Source organism: Lacerta agilis, chromosome 3 (assembly GCF_009819535.1).
Source record: "Lacerta agilis isolate rLacAgi1 chromosome 3, rLacAgi1.pri, whole genome shotgun sequence".
In the NCBI taxonomy this organism is placed as follows: Eukaryota; Metazoa; Chordata; class Lepidosauria; order Squamata; family Lacertidae; genus Lacerta; species Lacerta agilis.
The window spans coordinates 113,808,612-113,834,054 of record NC_046314.1 but is presented as its reverse complement, the minus strand read 5'-3'; the positions used below and the strand labels follow the sequence as shown (position 1 = coordinate 113,834,054).

The 25,443-nt window shown below is 46.5% G+C and overlaps 1 protein-coding gene across 1 annotated transcript in view; it reads right to left on the bottom strand.

The window, feature by feature from the left end:
- The window catches only part of KIF13B (kinesin family member 13B), a 172,769-nt gene that overhangs the window by 66,743 nt on the left and 80,583 nt on the right, over positions 1-25,443 (bottom strand). Inside the window, exons 8-15 of the mRNA XM_033145167.1 lie at positions 24,498-24,632; positions 23,070-23,182; positions 21,680-21,791; positions 12,360-12,572; positions 11,096-11,206; positions 9,584-9,718; positions 6,030-6,160; positions 3,377-3,463 (exon numbers count right to left, since the gene is read on the bottom strand). Of these exons, the coding sequence (XP_033001058.1) occupies positions 3,377-3,463; positions 6,030-6,160; positions 9,584-9,718; positions 11,096-11,206; positions 12,360-12,572; positions 21,680-21,791; positions 23,070-23,182; positions 24,498-24,632 (1,037 nt within the window). The remainder of the gene's footprint in view (positions 1-3,376; positions 3,464-6,029; positions 6,161-9,583; positions 9,719-11,095; positions 11,207-12,359; positions 12,573-21,679; positions 21,792-23,069; positions 23,183-24,497; positions 24,633-25,443) is intronic.

Here is a 25,443-nt window from a genome sequence, read left to right as displayed (position 1 = left end):
CAGAAGGCCCTCGGCGCTGGATCTCTGTGTCTGGGCAGAACGATGGGGGTGGAGATGCTCCTTCAGGTATACTGGACCGAGGCCGTTTAGTAAAAGTTATGGAGTTGGACATGGGTAGGCAAACTAAGGCCCGGGGGCCGGATCCGGCCCAATCACCTTGTAAAACTGGCCTGAGGATGGTCCGGGAATCAGCGTGTTTTTACATGAGTAGAATGTGTCCTTTTATTTAAAATGCATCTCTGGGTTATTTGTGGGGCACAAGAATTAGTTCATTTTTTCCCTTCAAAATATAGTCTGGCCCCCCACAAGGTTTGGGGGACTGTGGACTGGGCCCCCTGCTGAAAAAGTTTGCTAACCCTTGGAGTGGGAGATCAACACACACACACACACACACACGCAAAGCACAGGGTACAATTCACTCTTAGGCAACTCGTGGCTCATTTCAGTAGGTCAGCTTACCCTAAGGTGGAAACAAAATAAAAAATAAAATAAAAATTCCTTCCAGTAGCACCTTAGAGACCAACTAAGTTTGTTCTTGGTATGAGCTTTCATGTGCATGCACACTTCTTCAGAGGGTGGAGCCCTCTAGGCGATTTGAACTACAACTCCCACCAGGCGCACTCGGCCTCAGAGGTGTTGATCCCAAACCTCTGGAGGGCACCAGGTTGAGGAAGGCTGCAGTAAGGCATGTGCAGGCGAACATCTGGGAGGAGTGCGCTGCGCTGTTACTTGGCAAGAGGGCGTGTGCCGCTCAAGTTTTCTAAAGCTAGAATTCCTCTGGTGAGCTCTAACTAACCAAACAGCTCTAAGGATTATATCCTTCAAACAGAAAACCACAGGCACGCCCTCCCTTCCTCATCGCGATGGATATGCAGCTTTTATCCGGAATTAAAAGGCACCCAAGGGAGTTATTAAAAAATCAGGGATTCATCTGTAACGCCAGAGGTCAAGGTAATCCTACAGGCCAAGGTGTGGACTTGACAGGCTCCTGATTTTGAAAGATTTTTTGTAATGCTTTTAAATTAAACCAGGACACCCAGTGACATAGCAGTGCAAAGGCATACAGCCTTAAAGGGACCCCTAATTGTTAGGTCCAGTCACGGACGACTCTGGGGTTGCAGTGCTCATCTCACTTTACTGGGTGAGGGAGCCAGCGTTTGTCCTCAAACAGCTTCCGGGTCATGTGGCCAGCATGACTAAGCCGCTTCTGGCGAAACCAGAGCAGTGCACAGAAACGCCATTTACCTTCCCGCTGGAGCGGTACCTATTTATCTACTTGCACTTTGACGTGCTTTCAAACTGCTAGGTTGGCAGGAGCTGGAACTGAGCAACAGGAGCTCACCCCATCGCAGGGATTCGAACTGCCAACCTTCTGATCGGCAAGCCCTAGGCTCTGTGGTTTAGACCACAGCGCCACCTGCGTCCATGCAGCATTCTTGCAGCCTAATTTAAATGTCAGCCTCAGTGCAATTTATGGGAGAATCATAGACATTAAATCCACACAGTAACATATCTTTGTTTTATCTCACTTGTGAGATCAACTCAGAGGCTGCGAAAGAATGAAGGATAATATCAGAAAGAACTAGGGGAATCATCGGAAATGACTATGGAATGCAACAGAAATTTGATGTTGATCAGAGCCCTCCAAGTTTGAAGCATGGGAAGTACAAAAATTTATAATTTGGCAGAATATTTGGACTATTTGATATGTTTATGTATAATTTGGAACATTTAATGTGATTTGATTGGTTCGTTAAAGTAGAAAATTCAATAAAAATGATTTTTAAAAAAAATAAATGTCAGCCTCCACCTTGGCGCTGAAAAACTCAAGGTACACTGGTGTGCAATGCAGTCTTGTTGTTCCGATATGGACTGGCTTTGCTTTTATCACTCATCGTTAGGTTTTTGCAACCCACCCCGGGACCATTTGGAAAGGGGTGGCTACAAAAACCAGTAATAAAAAAATAAAATAAAAAACCGAAAAGTGTCCTTTGGAGGGTGCAGAGATGGGAAGGAGCAGATCTTCCTTCCTCTTGACTGCTGGGACCCATTAAAGCAGGGGTTCCCAAACCTTTTTGGGTCACTGCCCCCAGTGTCCCCTCCCCTATAGAAAAAAGCATCATTCAGAACAGCTGTTTGCATAACCCACCAAGGAACGGCGCCAGAAAATTCAGAACGGTAACAGTTCTGTTCAGGTTCATTCAAAGTCCCAATTAAAACTATTTAATTTCCTGAATAAAACTGATGAACATGACGCAGTGATCCCAGCTTTTCAAAGTCTGATAGCCATTTACACCTCCAGGCCGCCCTGCCACCCACTTTCCTCTTAGCGCTCCCCCCGCCCCGGTAATTCCCCCCAGGAGGGTATACAGCCCACTTTGCATTTAATTGTATTGATTATATGCACGAATCTCAGGTGGGCGCCATTGCCATTCTAAGAGAACGAGGGAGTTGTTCACGGAGCCTCTTTTTCGAGAAAAATAAGCACTGATTCTACAGGTGAAACTCAAAAAAATTAGAATATAGTGGAAAGGTTCATTTCTTTCAGTAATTCAACTTAAAAGGTGAAACTAATATATGAGATAGACTCATGACATGCAGAGAGAGATATGTCAAGCCTTTATTTGTTATAATTGTGATGATTATGGCGTACAGCTGATGAGAACCCCAAATTAACAATCTCAACTTTGGGGTTTTCATCAGCTGTGTGCCATAATCATCACAATTATAACAAACAAAGGCTTGACATATCTCGCTTTGCATGTCATGAGTCTATCTCATATATTAAACTCCAGTAGCTAATGAAAACAATTGCTTACATAAATGGATTTTTCCACAATATTCTAATTTTTCGAGTTTCACCTGTATTTGCCTTGAAAGGCAAACGCATTGCTTGCTAACATCAATGTGCAAGCTGGCCAAAGCCCCAGCCCTTGAGCGTAGGTGAGGGGCTTCAAGAAGTCTACAAGCCCCGATCTTGGGCTCCCTCTCAGTTTTAGAGAAATCATTTCCCCTGCCCCGAATGCACGCACTTCTAAAATGCAAGAGCTAAGAGGGCCTCCTCTTCCATCTACCTCTGTAATCCAAGCACTTGAGTAACCTACTTTGAGAACAAAAAAAGAGGAGGAAGAAAAACTGAAGCAAGGATCAGACACCTGCCATGAAATAAATCGGTACCTCTGACAGCACCCGTCCAGGAGATGTGCATTTCACCACGGCAGCTGCAGCCCCCAGAGAAGAGGGGCCTCCGCCGCCGGGTTTGGTGAGATCCGGCGGTTCTATTTGGCGAACGCCGTCCAGCTCCACCCCGGGACCCTGAGAGCTTTCCAAAAACACAAAAGAGAAAGCCAGGGGGGAACAAAGAGCAGCCGCCTACCTGAAAAAATGATTGTTTCCCCACAGAATCCTGTCTCCGTGGTGCAGCTGGGTGGGGCCCGTCACAGCTGTGCCATTGACGAAGGTCCTGCGGAGGAGGGAGGAGGAAGAGAAACAGAGTCAGGCCCTGAATCCCGCAACCCAATTATTAGAAGGCTGCAGTGCGAGGAGCAATGGGGACTGGATCTGTTAGGGCCAGGAAGGAGGGGCACTGTTGTTTTTCATTATACCCTGCCTTTTTCCTGGACTCAAGGCGGCTTACGTGAGACAGATAAAATGCAAAAAGCACATCAAAGGTCATTGCAAAACTGTAATAGAATTTGAACGATATTAAAAAAAAAAGAATTAAACACAGATAATATAAATAGCACGGCACTATTAAAAGCTCTTTCCCAAAGTTCCCAAAAGCCTGCAGGGATAAAATAGCCTTTGTCTGTCGGCAGAAGGACAAAGAGGAAACCAGATTCAGGCAGGTAGCCGTGTTGGTCTGACGCAGTAGATATATATATATATATATATATATATATATATATATATATATATATATATAATAAATAAAAATTGTCCAGTAGCAGCTTAGAGACCAACTAAGTTTGTTCTTGGTATGAGCTTTCGTGTGCATGCACACTTCTTCAGATACACTTCTCTAGGGAGGGAGTTAAAAAAAATTTTTGGGGAGCAGCCACCAAGATTATGCACAGCTAATGAAACTTGAAAATAACTGAGCATCTCCTCCTCCTCCTCCTGACTCCCATTTCGCTCGCCCTGGACATCCTCAGCATCTCAGTTTGGGAAGTCAAAATCCTTGTGAATGGAAGTGCCCTCTGCTGAAAGCTTCGTTCTCCTCACTGTGGGAGGAGGCAGAACCGCACTCTCTTGGTTGCCGCAAAGCCCTTACTCTGTCTCTTCCGAGTCCTCTTGGCTCTCTGTTCCCGGAAACCGGGCCGACTTCTGTTTCCAAGTTCTCCAAGGTGGTCCTTTTCTGTCTGTACTGGCAGGGAGCGGACAGCAAGGCAGCCAGTCTGGGCCCCCACTGTGGGTGCCTTGCTCCCTACGGCCCAAGAAATTTTGTAGCTGGAGTCAGTCCGGGCCCTCCCAGGCCAGGTGGGGAAAGGCCTGCAAAGTAGGGAGCAGGTCTTCCAGGACTCACAGCCAAGATGGCCCCGGAAGCTCCAAGTCACTGCAGGGAGTGGCAGGTAGCCTCAGAGAGAGTCTGTCTCTCCCTCCCTCCCTCCCTCTCTTTTTACTGAATACATAAAAAAATTCCAAGCCGAGAAAGCCCACAGTTTTGGCACCATGTCTCCATTTAAATTCCCTGCATTTATTTGTTCTGTTTAGAAAGAAGTGGGATGTCGAAAAAGAGAGAGAAGGGAGATGCAGGCAGGCGATGGGGCAGTTGGGCAGATTTCCCTTAATTTCCCAAAGTGGAATTTCAGAATTCTCTCTATGCTTTATGAACCACTCTGCAGTAAAAGCCACAAGGCTTTCTTTCAGGAAAAAGAGAGAAGGAGGGGAGGAAGGAAGGAAGGAAGGAAGGAAGGAAGGAAGGAAGGGTGGGTTGTAGGAATTTTAAGGTCTCAAATATAGAGTCCCATGGACTGCAAGAAGATCAAACCTATCCATTCTGAAGGAAATCAGGCCTCACTGGAAGGACAGATCCTGAAGCTGAGGCTCCAATACTCATGACCACCTCATGAGAAGAGAAGACTCCCTGAGAAAGACCCTGATGTTGGGAAAGATGGAGGGCACAAGGAGAAGGGGACGACAGAGGATGAGATGGTTGGACAGTGTTCTTGAAGCGACTGGCATGAATTTGGCCAAACTGCGGGAGGCATACATATCTAAATATATGAACCACGTGTCAGAAATAGTATGGTAGAGAAATCCTGAAGCCATTTTGACTCTCCCAATGACCTCAAATATTCCTCTGCAGTGAGGGAGGCAAATGGGGGAACGCCTTCCCATTGTCTTTTTGCTTGCAAATCCTGCCTTAAGGGACCTAGACTCAGGAACTAAAATATTAACCATCACAAAAGAATGGCCAGGCTGCCCAGGTAATGCAATCAGTGACCATTATCAGGTATCCGCCTCCTTCTGTGATGTATGCATGGTGTGTGTGGGGGGGGTCCTTGAGCTACAGGGTGGGCAATTTCAAAAGTATTTGGGGCACCATTGTTCTGGGTTCCTCAACCCTCCTGCATGTGGTGAGTGAAGACCCTGTTGCAACAGTTTACTAAAGATCAGGCTTACTAGCCGCTTTGCTTCTCAATATTCTCTGGTTGGCCTCTATTAATTTGATATCCAGCTTTATCACTACCCAAAGGAGTCTCAAAGCGGCTAACATTCTCCTTTCCCTTCTTCCCCCACAACAAACACTCTGTGAGGTGAGTGGGGCTGAGAGACTTCAGAGAAGTGTGACCAGCCCAAGGTCACCCAGCAGCTGCATGTGGAGGAGCGGAGACGCGAACCCGGTTCACCAGATTACAAGTCCACTGCTCTTAACCACTACACCACTCTGGGTCTATACGAGCTCCGGAATACCCCATATGGGAAAGGGATCAGTTTTTCTTGTAACGGAAGGAAGGAAGGAAGGAAGGAAGGAAGGAAGGAAGGAAGGGGAGAGAGAGAAACAAGGAAACAAACACTCATCTTACCTAGTATTCTTCTGGGGTGTCAGCATAACTTGACCGTCCAAGGTGATGTCAATTATACAGTGCTCAGGCAGAATGCCCATGCCACAAAGCTGGATGTCTTGGGAGTTATCTGACCCAATCAATGTGTGCTCCTGCAAAAGGTTCAAGGTTGGCAAGCGGTTTAAAATACGGCAAAAGTGTGTGGGTGTATTTGTTCAACATGAGAGGAAGAGCCTTAGCTCAATGACAGGGGGTTGGCCTAGATGACCCATGGGGTCCCTTCCAATTCTATGATTCTATGCACCTGAAAGGTCCCAGGTTCAATCCCAGGCAGCCCCAGAGCCCCAGCCTGGAACCCTGGAGAGCTGCTGCCAGTCAGTATATCTGTTGTTGTTGTTGTTGTACTTGTTTATATCCTGCTTTCCCCCCAGAACCAGGACTCCAGGCAGCTCACAGAAATGTAAACATACACAAAAAAGACACAACTAGCTAGGTATGTATATATATATATATATATATATATATATATATATATATATATATATATATATGGGGCAACTGTTAAAAAAGTAATTAAACAATCTACATATGGGATTAAAACAATGCAAAAAACACACACCCGTATCTACTAACATACGGAAAGAAATAAAACTATAACTGAGCCAGCTTTCAGTGTCTCTAACTTGTGAAGCATCTGCCCTGCATCAATTCAATCTTTTATCAGAAAAAAAAAAATCTGCTAACATACCCCCCAAATTGAGTAGGGTCCCACCTCTCTCTCTCTCTCTCTCTCTCTGCCTCACCCCCTATTCTCTCTTTCTTCCTGCCACCCCTGTTGCTTCCTCGCCTTGCCACCGACATGAAACTAGGATGCCATGAAACTGGGCCAAGATATATTGCCCTCTCCAACTGCTGGGGTCTCTCTTGATTCCAAGAGCAAAAAAAATCCAGCTTTTTAAAATTATTTTTTATTCGCCGGAGGAGAAGCAAATCTGCGACATAAGGAGGACGGCAGCAGACGAGACCGAGACGGCGCTGTGCGTTTGTTTGCAGAGATTCCTGGGAACAACATATATTTGATCAGGACTGCTGTCTTCAGAACACCTGCCGGCTCTTTCCCAGAGGACTGACTGCATTAAATAAGGAGGGCCTTGTTTTTTCCTCTATCGCACCAGGATCTGAAAGCGCCGGCTTCCTCTTTCTCGCCCCTCCCTATATTCTCCTGACCTCTAACTTATCAGGGCGCCAAGAGGAAACTCGATCCTTCTGCGAGGACCTCAAGGTCACCCTCCTGAATTTGTCCTGCTACCAAGGCATTCTTGCTGCGCCTTCAGGCTCAGAAACGGGTGTGTTTGTTTGTGCGTGTGTGTCGGCTGACAAAGCACTTTTGAGTCGCAGCCCAGACACCTACACCGCCGGGAAGTTCTCCGGATCCACTCCAAAAGCCTCTGATCAGCTCTTTCGTTGCTTCTTACCAAGCACACGGGGAAGGGGGGGGCGAGAAACCCTCCCAGCCCTGCATTCTTTCGTCTGCCGCCCTCTGCTACAAAGCAAGCTCTCCTTAAAGAGGGAGCTCTTGCAACTACCAATGGTCCATCTGGCTCTGCATTCCTTGCACTGACAGGCAGCAGCTCTCTGAAGATTCAGGCAGAGGGCAGTGTTCCCCAGGCCTAGCTGGAAATGCTGGGGATTGAATCTGGGACCACTGAGATCATCAGACTGTTTGCGCAACTGCCCCAGGGGTCTGGAGAAGATGTCCTGCTGTCTCCTTACAAATTGTGGCTTACAGATCTGGAGCCCTGATCTCACTGCCTCTTTTCCTAATAATAATAATAATAATAATAATAATAATAATAATAATATTTATACCCCGCCCATCTGGCTGGGTTTCCCCAGCCACTCTGGGCAGCTGCCAACAAAAGATTAAAAATATATTAAAACATCAGTCATTAAAAACTTCCCCAAAAAGGGCTGCCTTCTGATGTCTTCTAAAAGTTCTGCAGTCTTTATCTCCTTGACATCTGATGGGAGGGCGTTCCACAGGGCGGGCGCCACCACCGAGAAGGCCCTCTGCCTGGTTCCCTGTAACCTCACTTCTCTCAGTGAGGGAACTGCCAAAAGGCCCTCGGAGCTGGACCTCAGTGTCCGGGCTGAACGATGGGGGTGGAGACGCTCCTTCAGGTATACAAGGCTGAGGCCATTTATGTCACGGGTTGGCAAGGTTTACCTCGCCTGGGCCGGTTCACTCCAGCGGAGATCCCTCCATGGGCTGGATTGCAAGTGCGTGAGCGTGCACGCCCACGATTTCTGGTGTCTGTGTCGAAGCGATTTTTGGCATCTGGGCATGTGCAGACGCGATTTCCGGTGCAGCAAAACTGAGTCCCCACACCGTGCTGCGCCGGTTTAGCACGGCACGCAGGGACTCACTGAGCGGTCGGCTCGATTCAGGGGTGGCTCATGGGCCGGTTAAACGACATCCGTGGGCCGCAGGTTGCTCACCCCTGGTTTAGGACTTTAAAGGTCAGCACCAACATTTTGAATTGTGTTCGGAAACATACAGGTTTCCACTTCAAACCACAGTCACCACTGCTTGTGTACATGCAGGAATGCTCGGGTTCTTGTCAGTAGCGAAACAGTGCTTCAGAGATGCAAGCTACGAAGTCTCTAGCTCAGACTTAGAATCATAGAATCATAGAGTTGGAAGAGACCACAAGGGCCATCCAGTCCAACCCCCTGCCAAGCAGGAAACACCATCAGAGCATTCCTGACAGATGGCTGTCAAGCCTCCGCTTAAAGACCTCCAAAGAAGGAGACTCCACCACACTCCTTGGCAGCAAATTCCACTGCCGAACAGCTCTCACTGTCAGGAAGTTCTTCCTAATGTTTAGGTGGAATCTTCTTTCTTGTAGTTTGAATCCATTGCCCCGTGTCCGCTTCTCTGGAGCAGCAGAAAACAAACTTTCTCCCTCCTCTGTATGACATCCTTTTATATATTTGAACATGGCTATCATATCACCCCTTAACCTTCTCTTCTCCAGGCTAAACATACCCAGCTCCCTAAGCCGTTCCTCATAAGGCATCGTTTCCAGGCCTTGGGCCATTTTGGTTGCCCTCCTCTGGACACCTTCCAGCTTGTCCGTATCCTTCTTGAACTGTGGTGCCCAGAACTGGACACAGTATTCCAGGTGAGGTCTGACCAGAGCGGAATACAGTGGTACTATTACTTCCCTTGATCTAGATGCTATACTCCTATTGATGCAGCCCAGAATTGCATTGGTTTTTTTAGCTGCTGCATCACACTGTTGACTCATGTCAAGTTGATGGTCTACCAAGACTCCTAGATCCTTTTCATATGTACTGCTCTCAAGCCAGGTGTCACCCATCCTGTATTTGTGCCTTTTTTTTTTTTGCCCAAGTTTAGTACTTTACATTTCTCCCTGTTAAAATTCATCTTGTTTGCTTTGGCCCAGTTCTCTAATCTATTAAGGTCATTTTGAAGTGTGATCCTGTCCTCTGGGGTATTAGCCACCCCTCCCAATTTGGAAATGACCCCTTGTAACGTTCCGGTATTTCACCTTTAAGTAGTAGACCAGGAGCTCATTGAGAGCGGGATCCGCGTTCAGATTCACCAGGAAGCACTTGTTATCGCCAACCTTGATCCCAGAAGACTGGAGAGAGATGCCGAGGCTTTCGAGCTGTTTCTGCCGCTCCTGCACGAAGGAACAAAAATCTTATGAGAAAGCGGGAGGGAGGGGTGATGGACTGGGTGAAGGCCAATAAACTGAAGTTAAAAGGTAGAAAAAAGGTAAAGGCGACTATGGGGTTGCAGCGCTCATCTTGCTTTTCAGGCAAAGGGAACCGGCGTTTGTCCACAGACAGCTTTCCGGGTGATGTGACCAGCAGGACTTAACCGCTTCTGGTGCAACGGAACACCATGACGGAAGACAGAGCGCACAGAAACGCTGTTTACCTTCCTGCTGTAGTGGTACCTATTTATCTACTTGCACTGGTGTGCTTTCGAACTGCTAAGTTGGCAGGAGCAGGGACCGAGCAACGGGAGCTCACCGCGTCGCGGGGATTCGAACTGCCGATCTTCCGATCGGCAAGCCCTAGGCTCTGTGGTTTAACCCACAGCACCACCCACTGTGGTACAGAGAGGCAAAAAGTGACCTTATAACTGATATTCCCAAGACCTAGTAGCTATTGGGTTTTACCCAAGAAGTTAGTATAATAAATAATAATAAATTTTTATTTATACCCCGCCCTTCCCGGTTTAAAGACCGGGCTCAGGGCGGCTAACAGCACATATAAAACATTGATTAAAAACAGCATAAAACAGCATTAAATACAACATAAAATGCAGCATCAATAGAGGGGATAGAGGATCAGGTTAATTCAAACTGAAGGCCAGGTGGAATAGCTCTGTCTTACAGGCCCTGCGGAAGCAGATCAAGTGTAACATGTACTAATTTACTACAAAGCAGTACCTTCACCAGGGCCCTCCAAATTTATGATCTGGGGATGAGGCCCTACTCATCCTGTTGCAAGGTGGACTAGCAAGAAGAGGGGACCTGATGCAGGGCACTCTTGGTGGTGTCCCCTCCTCTGTGGAACTCCCTCCCAGGGGAAATGTAAATGCTTCTTCTACATGTACCCCAGTTGATAGTTTTATGAAGTTTTCCCGTTTCTGGTTTTAGCTACCCTCTGCAATACGTAATCTCTGCCTTTACCATTGTTTTTACGTAATTCTATTATCGTTTGCCACCTCGCCTTCGGGGAGGGAGATCGGATTACGAATCAGAAATAACAAACGAACAAACAAAACAAACAAAGTGGTATCTAGTCCACGAAGGCTAATGCCATAATAAATCTGTTTGCCAGTAAACACGTCCTTTGTTCCTGAAAACAGTAATAATCTCTCTTGGAAAACAACCACGCCAGGAATTAAGCAAAAACCCATTTGGGGGGGCATGAATTGGCCAGCTTAACCCCAAAATACCATAAACTCATATGAAAGGATTATTCGAGTGGGGGAAAGCGCCTCTCATTTTGCACCCCCAGCCACCCTCAAAACAAGAAATGCAGACCTGTGCGATCTCCTCCGTTTTCCTCAGTTTCTCCTCCCAGGTCACAGTCATCTCCTGGATAAGTTTCTCAGACTCCTCCAAGCGGTCCTTCAGTTCTGGAGACTTCATAGCCTGTGAAGTCGCAGAAAGGAAAGGGGAGAGAAAGCAGGAGTAGGAATCTTTCTCGGAAGTGCCACTGCTTAAGGCTTCAACGGTGTGTGTGTGTGTGTGTGTGTGTGTGCTCCCAGCTCTCTTATCACTGTGATCCGTGTTACTGAGAAAAGGAACCAAAGTTGCTGTGCTCAGGAAATCGGCAGCCGTGATGCGTGAGGTTTTAGCTGAGGGCACCGGCATGGGAAAAGAACCAACCTTGCCAAACTTGACTTCATTAGTGCAAAACAAACAGTTATAAGATGGCCAAGGTCTGTGCCAAGGTGAGAGGCGTTAAAAGGTACCGGCAGAGGGGGACTTTGGGTTGCCCAAAAGAGCAGGAAAACAAACCTAACAAAAAAACAAAACAAAAACCCAACAAACCGTGAGAGAGATTTGAGATGCCTGGCTGAAACAAAACAACTTTATGGGAACTCTTTAATGAGCTGTAAATTGGAGGTAAAGGTAAAGGGACCCCTGACCATTTGGTCCAGTCGCGGACGACTATGGGGTTGCGGCGCTCATCTCGCTTTATTGGCTGAGGGAGTAGGCGTACAGCTTCCGGGTCATGTGGCCAGCATGACTAAGCCGTTTCTGGCGAACCAGAGCAGCGCACGGAAACACCGTTTACCTTCCCGCTGGAGTGGTACCTATTTATCTACTTCCACTTTGACGTGCTTTCGAACTGCTAGGTGGGCAGGAGCAGGGACCAAGCAACGGAGATTCAAACCGCCGATCAGGACCTTCTGATCAGCAAGCCCTAGACCCAGTGGTTTAGACCACAGCACCTAATGAGCTGTAAATTGGAGGGCTGTCACTCAATTAAAGGAACTCAAGCTGCATGAATTTTGCATATGAATTAACACCTTTTTTTAAGAGTTGCATTTCTTGGTCCCAGAAGGAGGCATCACGAAAGAGGCCTTCGCTTCTGCGTGAAAACAGAGGGTGCCTCGTCTCAGGTGTCACCTACCGCCATCAAACCATGTTGGCAAGGAACTGAATATATTTGCAAAATCTGGTGCGGGTCTTTGCGGACAGTTAAATCAGTCCATTAGGGGGGGGGACCAGAAGTTAATTTAATCAGCTAACTTGGCACTGCGGGACCAAGGGAACTCATTCCACGCAGCAGACCTACCTCTGCTTTGGTGAGCTGTTCCCTGAGTTTCTCCACTTCCTCCCGCAGTTCCCGGATGATCCGGGCATTGGGGTCTTCATTCACCACGGCGTGGTTGACGATGTTCTTGGCCCGGTCGGCGTACCGCAAAGTGGAAAGGGTCTCGTCGTAATTATCTGCCGCGGGGCTCACCGTAGCGACCATAGCGGTCTTGCTGTTGCCGCCGAGGCTGTCCTGGGGAGGAGTGACGTCAGGGGGTAAGAATGTGGGCACTTTTGCACACTTTGGACAACAGGGGGAACAGATTTCTTGCAGCAGGAACTCGCCCTCCGCTCCACTTGACACACGTTTTGCTGTACACAAGTAAACCCCTAAAATACCTATGTCGGCCGAAGAGCAGCCAATTTCTATATCCACCCATGTTGGCAAATATCTCGTGGTTTTCAACCTTAGAACTTGTTTGGAGGTTCTAGCAGGGGAGCGTAGCTATCGTATACCCTTGACCGAAGAACGGTACACTCCTTCTATCTGTTACCATGCGGCAAGTCTGAGACGCGTCGCGACATCAACTAACAACAGCGATAAAGCCGTCCACCAAGCCATAGCGAATAATACCTAAATGGAATTGTTTCCCATTAAATTTTTAGCTTAATTTTTTGGCTAAGATGACGGCAGCAATTCGAAATATATCCAAACAAAGATCTAAGGCTGAGTGGAAATATGTGGAAGCTATAAGAACGGATTTGGTGATTTGCTTAGACTGAGATATATGGTATGTGGGGAGATTTATACGAAAATGTGAGCTATTTATTTAGTTATATATTTTTCAATTATTGTATAAGGTATAGCAAGTTTTGTTTCATTATTAAGGGAAGCGATATACAGACAATTGGAAGTCAATTTTTAATTGTTATTTATAATTCTTTGTTGTTTTATGTTTGTTTTTTTGTGTGTGTTTCGTTTTTTCAAATATTTTTTGGGGGATTATAATATCTAGCTTATATGTTTTTTGGGGGGGTTGTTTGTTTATTTGTCTCTATTGGTTGATTTGATATGGTTGTATTTTAGAAGTTTGAAATTAAATAAAGCTATTTTAAACTTAAAAAATCAAAATCTCTAATATGAGATTTGAGATAGTATTGTTAAAAGACGATATTTAAGAAATATACTATGTATTACCGTTTTATTTTTCTTTTGCTGGTCTACGACCATAATAAAGATATTATTATTATTATCAACCTTAGAACAAAAGAGCAGCCTTGTTCAAGGAAGTCCAGCACCTGCACTTTGGAACTCCCTGCCGATTGATATCAGGCAAATGCCTTTGCTGTGCTATTTTCTGCCTCTGCCGAAAACACTTTTGTTTAAGCTGACCTACTGGGAAATTTACGTTTGATGTACATTTTAGCGTTTAATTTGTTTTGTAATGTATTTTCTTAAAACTCCTGGTTCACTTTTGAATTTTTGTTAAGGCTATAACTTGTTCTGAATATTCGATTTTATCAGTAATTCTAAGGCATTTTAAAATTAAGGCACCAGGCAAGGCATTCCTCTTTTCTCTCAGGCCTTTGGATAATTAAACAATCTATGGCCTTTTAAATTGTGCGTAAGGGGAGAGGGCATAGCTTTTGTTTGCTACTATATTATACTTTTTTGTTTTTATACTGCAAAATACCGTGTGATCTTCAGATGAAGGGCAGTATAGAAGTTTTATAACTAATAATATCGTATATTTCATGCAAACCACTTAGAGCAACAGTTTCCAATTGGTGGTCTGCAGAGGGGTCCACATAACCCACCCAGGGGTCTGTAGCACCATTGACATAACAAAAAGTACCACAGAGATATCAAAATTTTCAAAAGTTTGGGGTCCATGGCCTAGCTTTCGAAAAACAGGAAGTCCGCAGTTCTTAGCTAACTGGGAACAACTAGGCTAGAGGTTTTGGAAGTAATTGGGTACTGTATATAAACCCTGTTAAAAAACAAACAAAATTTACATCCATTAATTTTAGAGGGTGTACTCTGAGCAGAACTCAGCTGGATCCAACCCACTTCCTCCAAAAATCACTTTAAAACATTGTTTTTACTGCTGCTACAATTCCCACACTGCAATGCCGTGATGATGCCTTATACGAGACGAGATTCCTTGTCCACCTAGCCCAATACACTGGGACGCTGGTTCACTAACGCCTTGGCACTCAAACGCCTTGGTTCCCAAACGCCGAAAACCAGGAAGTAAGCATTCCGGTATTCAAACGTTTTTCGGAAGCCGAACGTCCGATGCGGCTCTCGGCTATTGTTTCCGGGGTGCCAGCCCCAATCAGAAGCTGTGCCTTGGTTTTTGAACATTTCGGAAGTCAAACGGACTTCCGGAACAGATTAAGTTTGGCGCTTTTGTTTTTGCTATTTATTTTGTATTTTTGTTTTTGAGGCTCTTTCGGTTAATTTGTTTTTTGACAAACAACAAACTACTGATTGATTGATTGAGTGACTGCGGAATAGATAAAAGCCCCCCCCATAAGCCAAACAACGATTATCATCAGTGCAGGTAAGATTTTTTTTTAATTTTTATCATCTACAATACTGCCTTATTTATTTTATAGTACGCTACTTTGATAATTGCATTCATTTTATGGATCAATCGTCTCGTTAGATAGCAAATTTCATGTCAAATTGTCGTTTAAGGGGTTGTTTTTATAAGTCTGGAACGGATTATTCCTTTTTGCATTACTTTCTATGGGAAAGCGCGGCGTGGTTTTGGAACGCTTTGGTTTTGGAACGGACTTCCGGAATGGATAAAGTTCGAGAACCCAGGTACCACTGTACTGATCTTTCTGGCTGACAGCTGCCCTCCAGGATCTCAGCAAGAGAAAAAGGGCTTTGCTTCTAACTGGAGATGCTGGGAGGGTACGTGGGCAGAGTCGAACCCGGAGCCTTGTGCACGCAAAGCATGTTCCCCACGACCGAGCAGTCCTCCCTCTCGCCTGGCGTGCTTTGAGAGGGAGCTGCACACCGGGGGTTGCGGTGGGGAGAGATCGTAGCCGAAACAAGGTGCAGGGAAAAGGCTGCAGGATCTGCCCACTTTCAAGTTTCCTGCGAAATCTAGGTCATGCGTCGCCACCGGGCATCATTAACATTGTTTTTTTATCTCTGCCTCCCCCCTCCCCACCCTCATTCCCTGCCACTCCTAATTGTTTTGCTGAATTTAAGCTTTTCATAACAACCCTCATTAAATCCAGGGGGGCAGTGGTGAGAACGGTTGGTTCGGATGTGGGAAAACGCAGGTTCGGACCTGAGGCAAGTGACTTATCGGCCCAATCTAGGCCCGAGGGGATGGGGGCGGAAAAAAGGAGGGAGCTCCGTCTCCTTGGAGGAAGGGATAGAGATGGAGTTGAAAGAAGTGCTCATAGCTGCATCTTTTTCTCCATGCAAGGAGTGCACGAAGCGGATAGGGGAAATTTTTCCTCCCTCTCTCATAACACTGTAATAACTTGTGGACTCCCAGGGAAGCCGAAGATTCAGAACAAATAAAAGGATTTATTCATGCAGCAAATCGTTGGAGTGTGGAACTCCCTGCCACAGGAGACAGTGAAAGCCAACCAACTGGGATGGCTTTGAAAGAGGATTGGACAGATCCACAGAGGAGGAGAGAGCTATCAAAGGCTATTAACCTCCGCAGCATCCAGCTTTTTAAAACCTTTCCACAAGCATCATTCACACCCACCACCCCAAGGTCAACTTGAAGGAATATTTTAAAAGGGCCTTCCTCATTTCCCTGGAAACTGTAACGAGAGTAGCTAGTTCTACGAGTTTTCCGTAACCCGGGTGCCACTACTCGGAAGGCCCTGCTCAATTTCATTGCTGCCTTAGTTGTGTTCTAAGATGCCCTGAAGGTGGCGCCATGGTCTAAACCACTGAGCCTAGGGCTTGCCGATCAGAAGGTCAGCTGTTCGAGTCCCTGCAACAGAGTGAGCTCCCATTGCTTGGTCCCTGCTCCTGCCCACCTAGCGGTTCGAAAGCACGTCAAAGTGCAAGTAGATAAATAGGCACCGCTCCGGCAGGAAGGTAAACAGCGTTTCCATGAGCTGCTCTGGTTTCGCCAGAAGCGGCTTAGTCATGTTGGCCACATGACCTGGAAGCTGTACGCCAGCTCCCTCAGCCAATAAAGCGAAATGAGCGCTGCAGCACCAGTGTCGTAGAATCATAGAATCCTAGAGTTGGAAGAGACCCCAAGGGCCATCCAGTCCAACCCCCTGCCAAGCAGGAAACACCATCAAAGCATTCCTGACAGATGGCTGTCAAGCCTCCGCTTAAAGACCTCCAAAGAAGGAGACTCCACCACACTCCTTGGTAGCAAATTCCACAACTCTCACTGTCAGGAAGTTCTTCCTAATGTTTAGGTGAAATCTTCTTTCTTGCAGTTTGAATCCATTGCCCCATGTCCGCTTCTCTGGAGCAGCAGAAAACAACCTTTCTCCCTCCTCTATATGACATCCTTTTATATATTTGAACATGGCTATCATATCACCCCTTAACCTTCTCTTCTCCAGGCTAAACATACCCAGCTCCCTAAGCCGTTCCTCATAAGGCATCGTTTCCAGGCCTTGGACCATTTTGGTTGGCCTCTTCTGGACACGTTCCAGCTTGTCAGTATCCTTCTTGAACTGTGGTTCAAGAACGTCCGCAACTGGACCTAATGGTCAGGGGGTCCTTTACCTTTTTTTAAAAAAGCGGCCCTGAAGTCTTCTTGGGAGACATGCAGCAGGCTACAAATAGGGTTTTGCTTAGCTTTTAACCAGTAAAACCCCGGAAGCTGTAGCTCTGCAGCAAGCAGAGGGTATTTTGGGTCAGGAGAAGAGGGGAGAGGGTAGGCAAAAGGGAGAGCTATGGCTCTGAGCCCCTCCACCCGAGAAAGTTGCCCAAGATTTCACCTCTAAACAGCGGGTAAACAATCAAAGCTAATGAAATACTCGAGGCAGGTACAGAGCTGAATAATTGTGCAACATGACTAAGCCGGCCAGGTATGCACTGGCACCAAAACGCTGGCAAGAAGCAAAAGGAACTGCAGAATCGAGAGGGGTGAGTGTTTTTCTCCCTCCCGCCCTCTGCATAAAACCAGTGCCTGGGTAAAAAAAGAGAAATAAAACATTGTATTTATGTGGATTAAATGGATTTATCTGAAGGTAGCCCTGTTTAGGGATGTTTTTACTGTTTAATGCTGTATTGTGTTTTTAATGGAGTTTAGGAGTTTGGATTTGATATCCCGCTTTATCACTACCCGAAGGAGTCTCAAAGCGGCCAACATTCTCCTTTCCCTTCCTCCCCCACAACAAACACTCTGTGAGGTGAGTGGGGCTGAGAGACTTCAAAGAAGTGTGACTAGCCCAAGGTCACCCAGCAGATGCATGTGGAGGAGCGGAGACGCGAACCCGGTTCACCAGATTACGAGTCCACCACTCTTAACCACTACACAACAGGCCTCCTACTTTTTAATTACAGGTAGGTAGCCGTGTTGGTCTGCCATAATCGAAACAAAATCAAAAAATTCCTTCCAGTAGCACCTTAGAAACCAACTATGTTTGTTGTTGGTGTGAGCTTTTTGTGTGCATGCACACTTCTTCAGATACGTGTGTTTTTAATATTCGGTTGGAAGCCGCCCAGAGTGGCTGGGGAAACCGAGCCAGATAGGCGGGGTATAAATAATAAATTATTATTATTATTAGAATTATTATTATTTTAAAAAGTGATGCCAGGCACCACCGGGTACGAGGTCAGGCTGGCGTGGTCTTCTAGGTTGCTGTCTGAGAAAAACCAAAAGCTGTAGCTCCTGGAAATTGTGTTGAGCCTGGAAACAAGAGCTTATCCATTACCTGAGCAAAGACTCCTGCGTCTTCCTAAAAAGCTTTCTGATACACACAGGTTCAGGCTGGGCAGACCCAGCGTGGGGCTTAATCCTTAGCATGGCGGCCGCTTTCTAGATTAAAAAACCAAACAAACCACCCTCCACAACCTATGCTTTCACCCACAGTAGCAAAGACACAGCTGATTCCCCCCATCTCTCCCTTCTCCCCTAAAAAATATCCAGGTGTTTGTTTGTTTTTTAAAAAAAAGTATTGGAAAGTGTGAGTTGAAAATTATTGGGGGGGGGGGGAGATCAGCATCTCCCCCTTGTGATTCCTGCCTTGTAAAGGGACCTCCAGGTCCCTCCCATCTTTACTATTGTGTGATTCTACGATTCTAGCGCCAGGAGTCAGCAAACTTTTTCAGCAGGGGGCCGGTCCACTGTCCCTCAGACATTGTGGGGGGCCGGACTATATTTTTTTTGGGGGGGGAATGAACGAATTCCTATGCCTCACAAATAACCCAGAGATGCATTTTAAATAAAAGGACACATTCTACTCATGTTAAGAAAAAGGTGAAAGTGAGGAGGAATTAAAGAACCTTTTAATGAGGGTGAAAGGGGAGAGCGCAAAATATGGTCTGAAGCTCAACATCAAAAAAACTAAGGTCATGGCCACTGGTCCCATCACCTCCTGGCAAATAGAAGGGGAAGAAATGGAGGCAGTGAGAGATGTCACTTTCTTGGGTTCCATGATCACTGCAGATGGTGACAGCAGTCACGAAATTAGAAGACGCCTGCTTCTTGGGAGAAAAGCAATGACAAACCTAGACAGCATCTTAAAAAGCAAAGACATCACCTTGCCAACAAAGGTCCGTATAGTTAAAGCTATGGTTTTCCCAGTAGTAATGTACGGAAGTGAGAGCTGGACTATAAAGAAGGCTGATCGCCGAAGAATTGATGCTTTTGAATTCTGGTGCTGGAGGAGACTCTTGAGAGTCCCATGGACTGCAAGAAGATCAAACCTATCCATTCTCAAAGAAATCAGCTCTGAGTGCTCACTAGAAGGACAGATCCTGAAGTTGAGGCTCCAGTACTCTGGCCACCTCATGAGAAGAGAAGACTCCCTGGAAAAGACCCTGATGTTGGGAAAGATGGAGGGCACAAGGAGAAGGGGACGACAGAGGATGAGATGGTTGGACAGTGTTCTCGAAGCGACTAGCATGAGTTTGGCCAAACTGCGAGAGGCAGTAATGGATAGGCGTGCCTGGCGTGCTCTGGTCCATGGGGTCACGAAGAGTCATACACGACTGAAAGACAACAAAAACACGCTGATTCCCCGACCGTCTGCGGGCTGGATTTAGAAGGCGATTGGACCAGATCCGGCCCCCGGGCCTTAGTTTGCCTACCCATGGACTAGCCTCTTTCTCTTCTGCTTTGACTTGCTGCCAGTCCAGGCCGATTTTGGTTTAAGGAAGGGACATACACACACACACACACGGGAGGAAAGCAAAGTGAATCCCCTTGCAATTTAAGAGTGCTCAGAGCTCAATCGTCCCTTCTACAACAACAGTCAGGCAGCTTCACTGAGCCCTTGCCAACATTCTGTTCAAATTCCTGGTTCGGCTTTTGCAACAGCAGCCGTTGAGCCAGACGTCATTCCCAGAGCATGGAGCCACCCTGTATCCGTGGCATTTCGTAGGAGGATGGTTGCACGGCCTCCTCCAACCCTTCCCCCTTCCACCTGCGGTTGGTACGTGTTTCGCGACCGCCTCCCTCTTGCAGACTGGAAGCAAAAGGGCTAATCTCTGAAGTCGGCGGTGATGACACGATGCAAATTTGGGTAACGCAAGGTTAAGAACTCATTATGAAAATGAAAGGGGGGTGGTGTCTGGGTGCTGCAGTGTTAGTAAACAGACTCAGAACCAGCCTGCCTATTGCTATGAACAAAACGAAATGGGAAGCCACAACAAAGGGAGACCGGAGAGATACTACTATTTATTTCTATTTCCTATGAAGCATCGCTGTGGTGTAGGGGTTAGAGTGCCAGACTAGGACCTGGGAGACCAGGGTTCAAATCCTCACTCAGGCATGAAGCTCACTGGGTAACCTTGGGCCAGTCACTGCCTCTCAGTGTAACCTTCCTTACAGGGTTGTTGTGAGAGATGAAATGAAGCTAGTGGGAACCAGCTTGAGCTCACTGGAGCATATTTCACAATGCAATTAAAAAACAAACAAACCACACAATTAGAAAAAAAAAATAGAAGCAAGAGAACGTATAAAGTTCTGCCTCTGGGGAAAAGAGAACCAACAGCTCACAGAACCAGAGAGGCTGCTGCTTCCTGCCTGAAGTTTGTGATCTGCAAGTTTTTGCTCTTGTCATTATTATTTTTAATGCCTTTATATCCCACCAAGTCGGGATTCAAGGCAGCTTACAGCATTTTAAAACGCAAAGCAAAAAATATATAAAAGCAAATTGAAATATATGGAGTAATTGAAATACATTAGGAAACACGTTCAGAACCAGCAGCTAAAGTACAGTTTGCCCTGAGAGCAGCCCAGTGATCAACGTCACCTGCACCTTAATTTTCTGAACAGGAAGGTCTTAGCCTACCAGCCAGGATGACAAGGAGGGAGCCAGTCTGGCCTCTCTTGGGAGCGAACTCCACTGTCTGGGAGCAGCCACAGAAAAGGCTCTCTCTCTCTCGTGTCACTACCAAGTGTGGTTCAGATGTCGATGGGACCTAGAGAAGCTGCTCACCTGAGGATCTTAGCACCTGGAGAGATTCGTACAGGGAGATGCATCCCTCCTTTTTCCAACAGGCTTTTCCATTTTAATTTTTATTTTAAATGGACCTAAAACAGCCACGTCTTCAGCCCTGACAAGCAGCAGCACTGAGAAGGAGGGAGGGAGGAATGGGAACTGATTGGTAAGAAACATACCAACGTAAAAAGGAGCTTGTTAGATCGGGCCGGGGCCAATCAGAGGCCTTTGGGAAGCCAGCAAGCAGGCTCTGAGCACAATTTCACTCTCCTCTCCTGCGGTTTCCAGCAATTGGGGTTCAGCAGAATTGCTGCCTCTGACCCTGGAAGCAGAGCTAGTAGAAGAAGAGGTTGGATTTGATATCCCGCTTTATCACTACCCGAAGGAGTCTCAAAGCGGCTCACACTCTCCTTTCCCTTCCTCCCCCACAACAAACACTCTGTGAGGTGAGTGGGGCTGAGAGACTTCAGAGAAGTGGGACTAGCCCAAGGTCACCCAGCAGCTGCATGTGGAGGAGCGGAGACGCGAACCCGGTTCACCAGATTATGAGTCCACCACTCTTAACCACTACACCACACTGGCTCTCCAGTAGCCATCAACAGCCCTCTCCTCCCTCCATTATTTTGTCTAATCCTCTTTTAAGTCAACCAAGCTGGTCACCATTGTTGCCTCCGGTGATTTAAGGCAGAGACTTCTCACGCTCCCTCACCTGAAACGCCAAATGACCGTTTGACTTACTTTGAGGAGCCAGGTGAGCACTGAGTCGCGGTACGGGACAAACTTGTTCTTATTTTTCCCGGCGGCCTGATCCGCGAGGGCAGAAATGACCAACCCGAGAGTCGTGAGGGACCTGCATGGGGAGGGGAAAACATTTTGAAATCGCGTGTAGCATCATCTGGAGGGCAACTTATTGAATTTATATACAGCTTCCCTCTAAGAAGCCCTGAAACATCCACAAAAGCAAAATAGATTCAGTCCAAAGACCCATCCTAACTACCCTAATCTACAGGTGAAACTCAAAAAATTAGAATATCGTGGAAAAGTCCATTTATGTAAGCAATTGTTTTCATTAGCTACTGGAGTTTAATATATGAGATAGACTCAAGACATGCAAAGCGAGATATGTCAAGCCTTTGCTTGTTATAATTGTGATGATTATGGCACACAGCTGATGAAAACCCCAAAGTTGAAATTGTTAATTTGGGGGTCTCATCAGCTGTACGCCATAATCATCACAATGATAACAAATAAAGGCTTGACATATCTCGCTTTGCATGTCATGAGACTATCTCATATATTAGTTTCACCCCTTCATGGATCACTGCCTTGTCGTGGCGAAGGGGCTTGAATTACTCAGGGAAGCTATGGACAGGTCATAGTGGAGAGTTTGGACCAAACGTGATGCACCTGGAGGAGGAACTGGCAAGTCACCCCAGTATCCCTGCCAAGAAAACTCCATGGAGGGCACAAGGAGAAGGGGGCGACAGAGGATGAGATGGTTGGACAGTGTTCTTGAAGCTAGCAACATGAGTTTGGCCAAACTGCGGGAGGCAGTGAAGGATAGGCGTGCCTGGCGTACTCTGGTCCATGGGGTCACGAAGAGTCGGACACGACTGAACAACTGAACAACAGTTACAGGTGGGTAGCCGTGTTGGTCTGCCATAGTCAAAACAAAATCAAAAATTCTTTCCAGTAGCACCTTAGAGACCAACTGAGTTTGTTCCTGGTATGAGCTTTTGTGTGCATGCACACTTCTTCAGATACACAGATACACTTCTTCTGTGTATCTGAAGAAGTGTGCATGCACACGAAAGCTCATACCAAGAACAAACTCAGTTGGTCTCTAAGGTGCTACTGGAAAGAATTTTTGATTTTGTTTTAACTGAACAACAACAACTGAAAGAAATGAATCTTTCCAAAATATTCTAATTTTTCAAGTTCCACCTGTAGGTGTCAAAGGCGGGCATTTCCGCTCCTGTGAGATCAAGCGCACTGATCCTGCTACTTCCTTCCGTCTCTTGCTGCTGTTCTCGCGGATTAACGGGATGCGCTGGGGCACGCGAACCCCTCCCCTCCCCGCTATTCACCCCTTTGAAGCATTCAGCGCCCTATGAAACCAAGCTGTTACTTGTTGATGTTGCTTCCTTCCTTCAGCCGGTCCCCCGCAGCCCCGGTCTTGGTGGCTCTTTCGCTGCCTGCCAGGTCGACCAAGCTCAGCTTGCCCACCTTCTCGCCAGACGTCTGCGGAACAAAAGAGCAGGGAGTTAGCCCAGAAACGCAGCGCCTGAACTCGGGGCCCAAGCGGAACGGTTCAGGGCGCCTCCGCTTTAGATGGAAGAAGCCAAGGGAGGGTGCTTCGGGAATTGGTTGGAGGAAAAGAAAACCGCGGCGCCAAAGGGATAGTGCGTTCATTTTATTTTATTCTATTCTATTTGGCGTTGTGCAAACTGCTCAATTGCGAAAGCAGCTAGGCAAGGGGCTTCCAAAGGGGGCGGTGGGGTTATTGGGGGAGGGGGTGCTAAGAGGGAATCACTGGATCAAGTTTGTATGTTTTGTTTAATTAGATAGATGAAATCGTTTTAATTCAGTTTTGAATACACATGCAATTAATTGCCACCGCTTAGAATTTTAATGCATTATCACATATAAATATATTAAATTTTCTGTTTTACAATTTAAAATACTAATTTTACATCCTAAAGATATCGATGACTTCCCTTCTCTTTCCATGGTTCATTTTACATATCATAAATCCCTGCATATTTTACAAAAACTGTATCATTCAGTATTCCATTACTGCATCCATCAAAACTTAATTACACTGTTGAATTTATCTTATGCTGCCAGCGTTTTCAGTTATACACAATTATTTCCCATATATTCTATAAACCTTTTCCAACCTTCCTTAAATATATGTTCTTCTTCTTCTCTTATTCTATATGTTAAGAATATAGACATTGACATTATTATCCTTAACATTATTATCCTCCTTAGTGGCTTATGCAAACCTCTATTTTGAAAGGTGCTTTATATAGGCTAGGGGGCCATGAGGATGAGTTTGTGGAACCAGGGGGGCACCGGCCCCCAAAAGTAAACATCACAGTTGAGTGGAGATTAGAACCCTGGTCTCAAATGTCCTAGTCTGACACCCTAAGCCAATGTTTCTCAGCCTTGGGTCCCCAGATTTTGTTGGACTACAACTCCCATCATCCATGACCACTGGTCCTGCTAGCTATGGATGATGGGAGTTGTAGTCCAATAACAGCTGGGGGCCCAAGGTTGAGAAAGGCTCCCCTAACCACAGCACTTTATTCGTATACTCTGTGTTGTATGTTAACCCCCTGTTTGTGTGCAAAAGCCTGTTAAACTGAGCGCATAACATGCGGTTTCTTGACTTAGGATAAAGCAAACGCACCAATTCCACTTTCCCCAAGCTGGTTTCATCCAGATATTTTGGGCTGCAACTTCCATTCGCCCCAGAAACTGTAAAGACCCCCTACAGTAGGTGGACACCACTTCTCAGAAGAGACCAGAAGTGCAGAATTCGAGAACTCACCCCCGACTTTGCATCGTACAATGTGTGCGTGAGGATAATCTTGAAGACGGCGTGGGATCGGCTGCTCTCTTCGTTCATGTTGGTGGCAGCGACCGTCCGAGATTTGTTGCCTTCGGACATCAGAGACTCTATGTCCTAAACAAAGGGCAGGATTGAAAAGCAACCGCAGTGAGGATCTGCAGGAAGGCAGGTGCGGCGCGAACACACCAGGGAGGACTTCCTAAGTTTGGGCTTGGCTTCACACTTCACACAGCGGTAGCTGCCCGATCTTCTCTGCAAACCGGTGCTTGGGGTCTCTCCATTAAACCACTGGGTTTCCGTGGGTGGGTCAGGACCAAGCGGGCAGTTTGTGCTCCAACTTAAAAAGGATAGCAGCACCGGTGGCACGACTGCCGTTTTCATTAGAGAAGGAAAAAACCATTTAGATTTATGTCCATTCCCAACCCAAAGGGTTCACAGAGAATTAGAGGATACCCTGAGGATTGTCTAAGCCAGGGGTCAGCAAACTTTTTCAGCAGGGGCCCAGTCCACTGTCCCTCAGACCTTGTGGGGGGCCAGACTATATTCTTGGGGGGGGTAACAAATTCCTATGCCCCACATATAACCCAGAGATGCATTTTAATTAAAAGGACACATTCTACTCATGTAAAAACATGCTGATTCCCGGACCGTCTGCGGGCCGCATTTAGAAGGAGATTGGGCCGGATCCAGCCTTAGTTTGCCTACCCATGGTCAAAGCCAACTCTCCTACAGTACAGTGGTACCTTGGTTCTCAAACGCCTTGGTACTCAAACAACTTGGAACCCAAACATTACAAACCCAGAAGTAAGTGTTCCGGTTTGCGAACTGTTTTCAGAAGCCGAACGTGCTCCGTTTTGAGTGTTACGCTTCCGATTTGAGTGCCACACTTCCGTTTTGAGCATTACGCTGAGGTTTGTCTGTTTTT